Source organism: Botryllus schlosseri, chromosome 5, assembly GCF_051294905.1.
Source record: "Botryllus schlosseri isolate E-star chromosome 5, Bs_hap1, whole genome shotgun sequence".
Classification (NCBI taxonomy): Eukaryota; Metazoa; Chordata; class Ascidiacea; order Stolidobranchia; family Styelidae; genus Botryllus; species Botryllus schlosseri.
The window spans coordinates 1,250,483-1,264,220 of record NC_137240.1 but is presented as its reverse complement, the minus strand read 5'-3'; the positions used below and the strand labels follow the sequence as shown (position 1 = coordinate 1,264,220).

The window sequence follows — 13,738 nt, the reverse complement described above, 5'->3', positions numbered from 1 at the left end:
CGGTTTTCTAGTCGAGCTAGCCTACTTTTTCGGAGTAACTTGATAGGTTAAGCTATTTCCATCACTTGTGCTTACGATATTAGAATAATTTCAATTCCACCAAAAGTTCTAGTTTTTAAAGAAAAAACTAGCCCTGCTTTGACAGACTAATGATCGCATCTCTGGCTCTAACTATCATATCCTAGTCTTCATTTCAAACTTGATTTGAAACTGTTTTAGCTTGTCGCCAGCCCACAGCTGAAAAAATCTTCAAAGACGATTGACGATGGTACAGGCGATCAGCCAACAGATGATATCGCCATGCGTCTCAACGGTGGCAGATTACATCAGGTTAGGATTGTCAATGTATTCGCAGCATATTCACATTAGCAATGATGATGTATGTATCATAATTTTGCGTTGCGTTGCTTTGTCGTTGAATATTTTCGGCTGACACTCGACAGGGATAATCGTCAGCAACTAGTGGAGAATTTAAATTGTGTATCAAAGATCTTGTCTCAAAATTTGATTGGATATTATGTGTTGTGTGCCTGTACCAAAGCAGCATGTGTTCAAATTCATTCAATTACTGTCTCTGTGTGTGTAAAAGTTGGCTAAAAATAGGTTAATTCACTCAATTTTACATTCTATTGCATTGCCATAATAAAAATGATATTTATTATGTGCTGTGTGCTTGTAGTGAAGCGGCATGTGTTCGAATTCATTCAATTACTTGTGTGTGTGTCTAAAAGGATGTTAAAAAATAGGTTAGTTTAATCAGTGGTATGCAATGAATCATAGAGAATGCGTCATTAGTCTGTGAAATCAAATCGTTTCTTAAAGCGTACGAGCATTCATTGCGTGAGAAGTGTCGGTAACGGACATATGCCTTTTCGTCAGGGAGAAGACAGGGCCTCGTCTGGTTGTTGGAGCGGGACGGAGAGCATACAGCATTCGTCCAGTTCTGACATCACGATGCAGCACGCTCCAGTTGTAAACGCGCTTCAACAGGTTGGGATTGATTTTGTTACATTCGAACGCATCTCGTTGGAGCGTAAACAGAGTAACTTACGTCCAGTTTTACCATCTTGGTGAAATCAAGTTTTTGTCGGATTTTCATCAACTTTCGGCCGTATCTCAGCCATGTTCATGTTTTGGCGTAACGTGACAAACACGATCATGGTGGAAAGTCGATGAAAATCTTGCAAAGACTTGATTGTCGCAAGATGTTAAAAATGACGTAATCTACTCCGATTCCACTGTGACGAGAGAGTTGGATACTGAAGTGGTCAAAGTAGTTGGTTCTTTATTAGAAGTAGAAGTAGAAGTAGTTTAGTATATTTGTACTGGAATACAAGTTTCAGAGACATGATAAAACAAGTTCACGCAGACATGTAAGATCGATAAGCTTCTCCAGTAAGTAGTTTGAAAAAGTATTGCAAGCTCATTCTTTGCGATTCGTGCAAAATGACTGACTACGCTACAAATCGGCGCAATTTCTGAAAACATAGCGCCTGTATCACGGAAATTACACCAATTTGTAGCGTCACTATTAGTCACATTTCACGAATCGCGAAACATTTGGTAACTCTCGCACGGATTTTGAGGTGATTTCACTCGTAAAAGTGCGTTGAACTTCTGGAAATCGAACCCTAAATGCAAAAAGTAAGATTTTGTCTGAAAAACTGAAGTAGAAGCTGAAGTAATCTAAACCTATAGGAGTATTCTGGGCTATTTCGTGGAGTTGTTATAGAAACTCTGCTAAAACCAACGTGATGTTCCAAACCTAGAACTACTTTCTAGTTGATTCCAAAGTATAGAAAGTGCGTAGTCTGCCTGAAAAACTGTTAAACAGAAGTGGAAGTAGTCAAGTAACCTAACTACTTGAGTAAATAGTGCAAGTAGCTAGGCAAGTCGTAATTTAGTACTTGGAAAAAGTAGTACTTCATTACGGTCCACCTCAGGCTATTGAAAGGAGTATATTAATCGTAGATTATGTTCCAAATTCCTCACTACATCCAGCTCTGGCTGCTTGCATGCCTTCAAACCCAGACATTTTGCTGGATATATCAAGTGCTATGTTTCGATTTTAGGCATTGCGAAACGACCGTCTCTCGGCCAAGTTTGCCAACTCAGCCGGGCAAGTCAGTCCGATCGTGAACAGCAAGCCGCTTGTGATGAGCTCCGCGGTTTCGTCTTCCACCGTTTCCATCAACAGCAAACTCAGCCACTTGGATTTGGGAACGTCTACCTCGTCGCTATGCCGAGACAGCGACGGTGAGTTCTCGCTTTCCCGCGACTTTCGAACCATATCTTGGAAATTGCTAGTCCTTGCTTGTAACGGTGTTGGGATGACTCGAGTCATCCTTTTTCGTATGATTTGACTCGGTGTTTCAAAAATGTGGATTGTGGATTAACTCGCGACTCGATATTTACGAGTCATTGTCAAGTCTTCAAGTAATATGTGTCACTAAATCGCTGTTGGCAATAAGCTGGTGCAACCTGTGAGAGCAATCAGTCATTCAACGACTTTTCGCTTTACTGAGCCCCCATCGTTATATCCGCAGTACGATGACCGCAAACGGCGTGATCAGAGCTTACAGCTCGCGTTGTAAACTAATAGTGAAGTAATTAATAGCAATGTATCTCTGAGTTGTATATATTACTCACAGTGATCAGTGCTCAGTGCTCACCTTAACCTATGGATATAAATGTAGCTTGCATCTTTATATTACTTGCCAACAATTGGAGCACGCTTAAATTGAATATCATAGTTGTGTAGGTGGGTAATGTATTGCATCATATCAATTTATTTCAACTTTCCGAAATTTCTATCCCTTAATTTGTTTGATAATTATAGACCGTAGTTTAGCGGTTCAACGTACATGTGCGAGGGACACGCCATTCTTGCGTGTATATTTAACTCTATATTCGTTACTCCATGCAGAAGAAATGACGACACCATCTGTGTCTGAACAGCTAGCAAAATGCAATGGCTTTGAATCATGCCCCGTGCTTCCAAAAGTCGATTTGACTCGTGACTTCACTACTAGACTCAATACAACGCCAAAACCGAGTGACTTGTCTCGATTCGAGTCCAAATTTGCAAACTTGCTCCCAACATTGGCTTGTAAGCAAGTGGAACTTAACGCACGCCGTTATACTTTTTTACTTGTGCACAAGTATCGACCCTGAATTAACCCCTACTTTGTCTTGCCCTACCACAGAACGCTTGGACAGCCCCGCCTCGTCAGTCGTGAGCGTTACGATCAACAGATCGCACCAAGCCAGCGACGCGTCCCTAGACAGCGGGCGGGCCATAAGCGCCGCGTCCATGGTCAAGATGACTCGAAAATCACGCTCGAACGGAACTTCCGGCGTGTATAACTTCATGAACTACGAATGCGACCCGTTGGAGACCGAAAATCTGGAAACGAAGATCTTGAAAAACCGCAGGTCTACTAGGAAAGGGAAAAGCAAGAAACGGCTGGGTGCGGACGATACAGTTTCGTTGCATAGTGTACCAGATTCGTCGCCTAGGCACACAGAGGTCGACGGTGCTTCTGTGTACTCCGCCGGGAAAACCGCTGATGATACCATTAGCTTGGGAGGGTCTACTTTTTCAGGAGATCAAGACGATAATACATCACCAACGCATAGCGAGCAGGCTCGTATGCAAACTACGCCTCCTTCCGAGTCTCCAGAAGCAAAGAATCAAAACGGAATGTACGATTCGTATCACAGAGCTATCAAAAGCAATCATACCACGCCACAATCTCTGCTGATGACCCGTCAATCCGCGTCCGTTAAAGTGAACAGTGCAGCTTCGGCCGATTTTCAATCGGAATTGAACCGGAGATTATCGGTGCGTACGCCTGATAATCGGAAATCGAAAAAGGGTAAACGCGGGGCGCCACCACCGCCCCCTAAACGTCAATCAAGTCTATCTAGCAGTGGATGTCCTTCGCCCTCTCTCTCAATGCGTTCTGAGACTATTTCTCAATATACCAACTTGAACAGTCCAAGGTTAAAGCCTGATATGAAGGTTGAGGATTATTACAGGACGACCCCACCTCCTAAAACGCCTAACGCTACCCCCGCCGCCACCCCGTCGCCGTCTCGGAAATCTGTTTCTCCTCTAGTAAACATGTCAAACGGATTTCCAGTTCCTCCCGCGACAGCACCGCTTTCCAGAAAAGCAATATCTCCGATAGTCCCAACAACGCCTAAAAGCTTGAAACCCGCGCCTCTGAATGATTTCTATCAAAGCACCCCGCCGCCCCCGCCCCCTATGGACCAGTTACCCCCACCCCCTCCCGAGTTATTGACCCCTATTGATGAAGACAGGCCTTTAGTCACCCCAACGAAAAGTCCACTGGCTGAGGTGAACTCGCCGATGCAGTCTATAGCAATGCAGGCGGCCTTGCTGGGAAACAGGATGTCTCAGAAGAAGAGGAAAGATTCACAGGAGGATTCTAAAGATTCTAAGACGGATTCTAGCGAGCAAAATGCAGAAATTGCTGCTAAAACAGAACCCGAATTTCCGAAATCTCCAGTTTTCGGCAAAGAACTTCCGTCACAGCAGAAATTGAAGAATTGGAAAGATTCGCAGGACGCAAAAGAAATCACTGCGAAAACAGAATCTGCATCGAACGCGGTTTTCAGCAAAGAGCTCCTGTCTCAACAAAAATCGAAATTGAAATCGAAATCGAATTCAGAGTGTCCTGTTTCCCCGGAATCAAAATCGTCTGTTACGCCGTCGCGATCGCCCGAGCCTAACCAGTCAACGACGAAAAGTTCCCTCAAGACTGCAATTTCGAAGGACCTTCAGACTTCATCCTCTGCCGATAAGGGTGTCGTCAAAACCCCAATTTCTACCCCCGCTAAGTCGCCACCTCCTATAGCTCCTAAAGGATTCTCTGTGAAAAACAAGTCTCCGCCGCCTATCAGTCAAAAACCGAAGATCGGCGGTGATTTCGCGAGCAAGAGGTCGAGAGAACAGTCACCGTCTTACAGAGCTTCCTTGGCGAGGGCTGCGTTTTTTGCGTCCAAATCGCAAACAATACAGCCTGACAAACCGGAAAAGGTATCTCTGATATCAACTCCGGCTTCAGTCGCTGATCAACAAGCGGAAAAAGTTTCGGAGCCAACTGTGAATGATACGCCAGATGCGAAGTCTTCTGAAGACAAAGTTAGCCATTCTCCGATTCAACCTGCGAGCTGTTCTGATGATTCTGACGATAATAAGACTGAGGAGTCTAGTCCTTGGATGGAGGAGCTTGAGACGTTGTCGCCTTCTGTACGTAAAGAAACGGGTCCGCCTGTTTCGGCCAAACCAGCGTTTAACACCAAGTCTCCTTCGAACCACTCTAAGTACGATGATCTGATGACGGCCATTTATAGGTAAGTAGTTTCCTTGAACAGTGTATAAGGCGAAAGAACTCGCTATTTACGATTTTGATTTTAAATAGACCCTTAGAAGTGCAGTAGTTCAACATTGCGACAAACAATATGTTAATATCGCCAAATTTATTTCAACTAGAAGATATTCAACCGACTCTCATCGGGAGCGAACGCTGTTGAAAAGTAGAAAGCAGTTTGCGTCACTGTCGGGCAAAACTGCGTAATTTTGCACCTTCATTCAGTAGAATAGAAAGCGGTTTTCGTCAATTTTGTGCCTGAATTTGTCATAACAACCGCGTGAACGTAGCTCCCTTGTCGCGGTGACGGGATCTGTTTTCGAGGATTGCTTCTTTTGTAATTTCATTGGTACTTTTTCGATCTCTTATAAAACAACGTACCTTTTGAAAGTACTCGAGAGTACCCGAGTTTTTACCCCGACAAATGTATTTGTTACGTTATATGTCTTGGAAGAACAGTAAACATATACGAAGAACTTCTAATAATAACGCAATGTATTCCATCTTCAACAGCGAATTACTATAATACAAACAAGATAGCGTAGATGACAAAACGCAGTGTATAAATACAAAGCAAGGCACACGGCGAAGTCGTGATTGGCGCTAATTACTAGTCCTGTACATGTGAAAGTTGAACGATTTTACGTAAATGCAGGAACTTAGCAATATTTACGTCTTAGATCAAAGCGAGAATCACTGAACGGAAAACCGTCGCCTCCCGTGTCGCCTGGCGTGAACGGGGAAGTCTTCACGTATCATACGAACGGCGCCTCAAGCCCGGTTTCCACTATCGAACGAAAACGGAACGGAAGGTAGGCCGCATCTGGACTTAGTACGGGTTCAATATACTTCAAATTTCGAATCGGATCTTAGCAAAATCTCGTAAGGTGATTTTTATCGAATCAACATGAGTGCAGGATGGCAACACAATTTTAATGAATAGTCCGCAACAGTCACGTTAGCTGATTTCGCGATTTTATCTCTATCGCGCTCTCAAACTTGAGTTTCATTCGCGGCATGTATCTGCAGGCTGTCTAGCAACGGCCACCGTAACGCGATATCGCGCAAGAGCACCGGATCCACGTCGCGCGATGATTTCAAAGCGCTCCTGCTGCAGAACGCGTGCAGGTATGCGATTTTTCTTCAGCGATCGCGCTGGATTGTTTCCGATACATTTACGTTCACGGTAACTTTACGTTTATGTATATTAACGTTGCATTTGTATTTACATTTACTTTGCACTGCCCGCAACTGACGTCAGAATTTTACAAACTACTAGATTTGCCGAAATCGCAATTAAAACTTCAAACTTTTTTAAAGCTGCAACTAGAACTTGCAGTACTCACTTTTCAAAATCCTCAACTAGAACTAGAACTACTCACTTTTTAAGCCGGAACTAGAACTAAAACTACACTACCGGATTTTTTAAATCCGGAACTGTACCGAAACTAGTTCTTTAAATAGTATATTCATATCGACATGAACCCGAATATTTTCGGCTGACACTCGTCAGGGGTAATCGTCAGCAACTAGTAGAGAATTGGAAAGAACGTTGTATATCAACAATCTTTAGTTACTGCAAAATCCGCAACTACAACTATACTCACTTTCCGATGTTCTCAACAAGAAATAGAATTAGAACTATACTACTCACTTTTCAAAATTCACAACTAGAACTACTCGACCTTTCTAAGCCCACAACTAGAACTAGAACTACTCACTTTTCAAAATCCGCAACTGGAACTAGAACTACTCACGATTTAAAGCCTGAACTGGACGTAGAACTACTCAACCTGTCGAAGCCCGCAACTAGGAATAGTACTAGAACTACTCACTTTTCAATAGCCGCCACTAGAACTGGAACAAAAACTAATCACTATTCGAGATTAGCAACAACAACTAAAACTAGAACTGGTCACTACAATTAGAGCTGCCCAAAAAAGGTCGTTAGTTGACTGACGACTAACTATATTGGTCGTTTGCACAAGTTTCACTGACGGTCGCAACTGATGCGTCGGTGGCAAAGCTCTTAGCGATATCAAGTTCTAATGTCGCCCAATTCGTGTTGCCTTTACACAGAGGAACCGCCAGCTCGCAAATGTCCGCCGCGGAAAAGCTGAGCCGCAACAAGCCCGCGACGTCGGCTTTGTCTAGGCTGCGGCCGAATACAGTCAGCGCGCCTTCAAAGAACGGGAAATCGGACGGAGACGATGCTGAAGGTTTGTTTTGCCCACTTGTAATCCATACTCAAGTGGTTGTTTTACACCTCTTTCACTTCTACATGGAAAACCTTGTAGGCCAAGCTACTTATGTTCTATAATTTGGTAGATTGAAAATAGATATGGTATGATTTGACATCACTCCCTGTGGGACCTTACCTGAAGATTTTTTTCGGACATTGAACTTACTTGAACTTACTATTGATAAGTCTCGGAACACCTTAATTCTACTTGTGCTTGTAGATTTACGGCGTTTCGGTCATGTAATACTACCGTAATACAAATTGATTCGTGAAAAGCGCGAGATTTCGATCTATTTCTCTCTTATCTAGCGTCTCCACTGCCGGATTTGTCGCTCAACGAGATCCGGTCCGCCATCACCTCCGGTTCGGCCACCACGTCGCGCATAGGCAGGACAAACAGACGAAGCGCGAACGGGGCAGACCCGAAATACGCGACTCTGTCCGTTCACGGAAAGAGACACCCCCCTCAATCCACCAGTAGCAAGTAAGTCGGCTCCCAGTTTTCCGGATTACTCAACTAGCTTTTGCCCGTTTGAACTACTTACTAATTCTTCAAGTTTTAGGCCTCTTTCAGTTCTACTTCCACAGCTTTCTAGGCAGAACTACTTTTCCAAATTTGACTACAATTAGGCTACTATGACTGAATTGGTAATACCACGGAAATAGAAAGTAATGCAACAAATATCATAGTTCATTTTATTCATCATGTGTATAGCAAATGTCATAGAAGCATTTCACCAACTAGATAGAGGTATATTACTCCCATTTCTCTCTAATTAGTCTAAATACCCAAATAGAATTATCCAGCCCGAGTCTGCTCCTAATAAGCGACATTTTCGCAGGTACAACAGCAGAAGTCGAACGCCAACTCGCCCGATGATGTCCATTCAGGAAGACAACGAGATCGAGAAATCTCCGGACGCGAAACAACTCCGTGCCGTCGCCGATAACGCAGATACGTGACCACCTGCGATTATAATCAAATCATCAGCGCGAGCGATCGCGAATTCTATTCTACTGCAAGCGCTATCCGAACGAGAGATGGTTTCCCGCGAAGGCGCGTGTTGATTCGGGACCGATTTCATATTTTAGGCTGATTTGATGAGCGCCTGTGAATGAACTACATGCAAATTGAAACGATCTAATGAAAAACTTACGTTTTCGGCTTACGCGATTAATGTTGTGGACTTGCAATTTCATTCTGACGATTTAAATCCGGGGTTCCCGGTGTTTTTTACGTTATGGCCTGCTTTGGAATTTTTAAAATTCAATGTCTCCGGTTTTTTCAACATTTTAAAAAATTGAACGTTATTTTAATAAAAGCTGGTTTCAATTCGCAATTGAATAATATATTCATATTGGAATAAACTCGAATATTTTCGGCTGGCGCTCGTCAGGCGCAATTGATGTAAATTCGAAAATATTCGGGTTTATTTCGGTATGAATACGTTCTTTAATTGAATAGTGACGTTCTGTACCCCTAAACAGCTCTACAAAAACTGGTTGATACATCAACCGGTAACTAGAACGATCAATGATATAAATACAACTCACAATAAGCACCATGGTACACTCTACGTCGTGTTGATATGTAAAGCCAAGGATGAATTAACTTTCATGATAATTTCTTCTTTTAGCACGGGAAGCCATTGCGCAAATATTAGATACGATCTAAACGTAAAACAAGGAAAGTAAACTGAAAAATCCACAATTAACTAATTGATGTACCCGTATTTTTGTTAATTCGATTTATTTCTTCGATACAGTGGTGTGTAGGCTTGGAGGCTGTACATTTTGACATGTCCCCGGGTTCTTAATTCTTGCGTATAACGCATTCCCACACTGACCTAATTCTGGCAGACATTATAAGTGCTTCGATACGTGCAGGCAATGATCGGCGATCGCCATCAGACTGGTTGCTGACTATACTGCGTTCTGTCGATAGCTTAACCGCCAACCCAAAACGCGCGCGTGTAAATATAAAAATGCAGAATGACTGTTGTTCGATCGTTAATTACGCGCCTGGGTTAGCTGCGTGGTACACGGCGTATCTTGTAGATTATTTTCTTGACATATCGTGTATCTGATGCGCTTGATCACTTTAATGGAGGGCCTCGGCACGCGCTGGTTACGCACGCCGCTGGTCGAAAGTACTGTGGATGCTACTGATTTCGATGTACTTTTTTACGTTTCTTATTGTTTTATTCGTATTTCTGCCTTCGCGTCGTTTCAATAAATTTGCTTATCCGAATTTAATCGACACTTGGATTTTGAGACGTTATGCACGTCTTATGGGTGGTATTCATAGGTTTGTGAGGCGTAGGCCTACCGCAGGAATTTCTGGTTTTGAGCAGCAACATGGTAGCCTAGGTGCAGGGCCGTGACTGCACCACCTAAAACCAACCCTCTGGCCTAGCAGATGGACGGAAGTGATTATGTGAATCAGCATAACGCGGAGCAGATTTATGCAGCCTATTTTTGACTACATTTCCTGATCTTTTCCGAAAGTGATCAATGGGACAATAAAAGAGCTTTTTGGGGGGAAGAGAACTTCAATGTACATTTTGTACAATTGGTGCCGTATTCATATTATTCACACATAATGTACATGAATTAGTACAACTATCAGCCAACATATATAGCAGACCACACCTGGCAATGTCCGGTAACGCGTAACTGTGAATCTCTCTTCTTGAAAGTAGCATAACTAGCGTGAAGCATAAGCAATGCGTATATGAGCATTACATAGTAACAGGAAGGAAAGATCTGTTCGTGAAGGAACCGTTGGTTAGGCTATCGATACTGCACTGTACCACCGTTTATCCCGTCCACGCTATCCCAGTCGGAGCTGAGGGCCGAGCGGGGAAAGCCGAGGCTACCAGTTTTACGTTCGCTCATTTGGCCTAGCCCGGTCGGAAATGGAATCGATGAAGATTCAAGAAACTGGACGCCCTAGCATTACGTTATCTCGCCGATACATATCGAGTGATGTGCTGAAAAGAGCCATATGCACAGCAGCATACTCAATGGGAATGGACGATTTTCATTTTTGCTCTCGGGCGCCGCCATCTTGGCCTATGGTTGGCCAGAGCTGAATTGTGCTTCATAGGCGCAGGTGGCTGTTTTGGAGTAGGTTACGTTATTTAACGCCGTGCGTTTTCGCTTTATGGTGGTTCCGCGTTTTGGTGCAAAATAAGTATTGATAAAATACTCATCAATACTATACAATGTTTTTGAGCGAAAAACCGAACTGGTTTACAGTCGTTTTACAAAGCTTTCTTGTGCCGGTGTGTGAGAACTTTTCACTCATAAAAAAGTCGGGGAACAAGTAAGGCCCTGTGGATATGCAGCTGTATCACAGCTGTTTCAGTTGTATCACCCAAGTATCAGCTGTATCACTCAGGTATTAGCTGTATCACAGCCAAGGCGGCAATGACTCTAGTCATGATTTTCTGATGACTCGACTCGACAGCTGTATATTCACAGGACCAACAAGTAATATACCAGATACACTTTGAGGCCATAGCATAACCCTATCTGTGAAATAGTTGGTCATAACGCATATAAAGTAGTAAATTTATTCGACTAATAATCTTTATGTTTTATCTGTACAGGTTGATTTGCAAAGTACCGTTAAAAAAATCTATAGCCTATTTATAGAGCTTATAGGAAATCGGATATGAATGCAGATAAGGGACTGCGGACTGTGAAAGGAAGATCCCATTTGCACTGTTGCGTTCCAATATGTAACAATGACGATGAATTTATCTTTTCACAGGTTTCCTGTTAAAGAAGAAACAAGGAAAAATGGGTATTGCTAATCAGTTGTGGTGTGTGGCATATCTTCTCACTAACTTCAGGGGCCCGTTGTTTTGAATATTCCTACCATGTAACTTTTCTCCATTACTTTTTATGTAGTTTCTAATGCATCTGGGACAAGGTCCTTCGTTGTTCCTAATATGCTATTATATTTTGCAATTTGGAAACTAGTACCTTGGCAGTTGGCATGTAGTTTGTTTGAATTACTTTTCATGTAGATTCTAAGGAATCTGGAACGTGGTCCTTTATAGTTCCTAGTATGCTATTATATTTTGCAATTTGGAAACTATAGTACCTTAGCATGTAATTTGTCTGAATTTCGCAATCTAAAAACTGTAGCATGTAGGCTAATTTGTTTGAATCACTCTTCATGTAGTTTCTAAGGAATCTGGAACTAGGTCCTTTGTTGTTCCTAATATGCTATTATAGTTTTCTGATTGACGTTCTATCTGCGCTGCTCTATCTGCACTGCCAATTGTCTCTCTCTTCGCAGCTAGCGATCGCAAGGTCTGAACGAAACGTTATTACAAGGTTCAATGACGATGCGTATATTCACAAATCCTCTAGCACACTGAACGGAGGATACACGCAAGTCTTGAGGCATGGTTGACTGCTATTCTATCATAGCGTGCAATCCTTTCATTACCCACCTGTTCAATAAATCATCAACTTTCGACAGTTCTGTGCGTTATTTATATTGACGAATTAGGCAAGTAGACAATGGACGTAGCCAGTTATGCAGAGCTATCCGGGGCACAACTGGAAGTGAGGGGTTTGGTGCATGAGAACACCATGGAGACCAAAATATAAACCCGGTTAAAATGAAATATCTCCCGCGGTCGCCATGACCCTTTCATATCCAGCAAATGGGTTGGGTGTCACTGACAGTTCTAGGCAGTTCGTCATCAGATCTTGAAATAATGTCCATCGTTCCATGGTCCACGGCGTTGTGGTTGGTCAATATGGCACATCTGCACCTGGAAAATAAGAATATGCGGCAGTATTTTGTACTCGTATTTAAAGCTTCGTATAATTCGTTAATATTTGTGAACAATTTCACTGCTTATACTTAGCTCTACAAGTTATTGCTTTACCAATATCACGCATTGACGGGAGCGAGAGGCAAAAAAAATTTGAAATAAAATTTTTCAAGTTTGGAGAATATTTCTTTGAATACAATCTCATCAGCATAAATTTAGTTTATGTAGACCTTTTTAGAAGGTGTGTATACCACGAACTCACACCATGACAGTCCTGTTAAAGCTAGTTGGCCCATGACCTGATAAAAGTAATTGTCATTCTCTTCGAGAAAATATAGTTTATTGATTGTCAATTTCAAATTGTGAAGAGGGCTGTTTCTCGACATGGTATGATAGCTCTTCGCCTGCACGTAGAAAATTGCAGTGTCGTGACATGCTGAAAATACAAATAACTAAAAAATTGATTCAATATTATACAACATCACATTGCCTGCAAAGTGCTGTACATCGCTCAACACTGTGCAGATACCGAGATGATCAAACTGATTACTGATGCTACTTGCGAAGTCATTACTACTAGTTCTCAAATAAAAATACGGAAAGGCAGGTGAGAGCCAACGACTGAACTGCTTGAAAATATCTACCAACGACCTATTTGCTGGTGTAAATTTCTACATACCTCTAAAATCTGTTATATAAGACTCAGCGAATAATTTATATCCTTTTATCTTTGTTATTTCCACTGCCCCTCGATTCACTGGCAATCTTCGTCAGCAAAACTGAACGTGGGTAAACCCGTCAACAACCCGGAATATACTAGTTCCATACTCTCGGTTCGATTACTGTCTACAATGTTCCTGCCATTTGAGACATTGGAGATAAACATTGGCATCAGTGCATTTTGGCAAAATGCAGTTCAACGGATAAGGATTCTCAAACAACTAGTGAAGAAATAGGGTCCTGATTTTGCTAGCAATTACATGAAATCAGTCATAAGGACTGTAGCAATAACTAAGAACTCATACGCTCGCAGTAAAGCGTCGCCAGAAGGGCAAAATAATGAGATTGCCTTTGCTGACAATGCTAGCCTTATGGAGGCGAAATCACTCTGGCCAACCATCCACAAGGGGCGCTAAAGCGGTGAGAATCGTCCATTAGCCTACAGAACAATCTTATTAAGGGGGTAAGGTACTGCTAGACTCACAAAATTTTCAAATTGCGATATTTCATGAACAGTCAATCCTAGATTCTCAAAAATTGGTATGTAAACTATTTATACTCAACTTCATACACTGTAA

The 13,738-nt window shown here is 42.4% G+C and overlaps 1 protein-coding gene across 2 annotated transcripts in view; it reads left to right on the top strand.

Annotated features, from left to right (window-relative positions):
* Positions 1 to 9,892, top strand: part of LOC145439583 (uncharacterized) — a 64,400-nt gene extending 54,508 nt beyond the window's left edge. For both annotated transcript variants that reach the window (XM_080317081.1, XM_080317082.1), the window contains 9 exons: positions 220 to 330; positions 880 to 990; positions 2,073 to 2,256; positions 3,207 to 5,382; positions 6,080 to 6,211; positions 6,429 to 6,527; positions 7,479 to 7,618; positions 7,951 to 8,125; positions 8,484 to 9,892. In XM_080317081.1, the coding sequence (XP_080173207.1) occupies positions 220 to 330; positions 880 to 990; positions 2,073 to 2,256; positions 3,207 to 5,382; positions 6,080 to 6,211; positions 6,429 to 6,527; positions 7,479 to 7,618; positions 7,951 to 8,125; positions 8,484 to 8,604 (3,249 nt within the window). In that variant the 3' untranslated portion in view covers positions 8,605 to 9,892. The remainder of the gene's footprint in view (positions 1 to 219; positions 331 to 879; positions 991 to 2,072; positions 2,257 to 3,206; positions 5,383 to 6,079; positions 6,212 to 6,428; positions 6,528 to 7,478; positions 7,619 to 7,950; positions 8,126 to 8,483) is intronic.
* Positions 9,893 to 13,738: the final 3,846 nt, after the last annotated feature.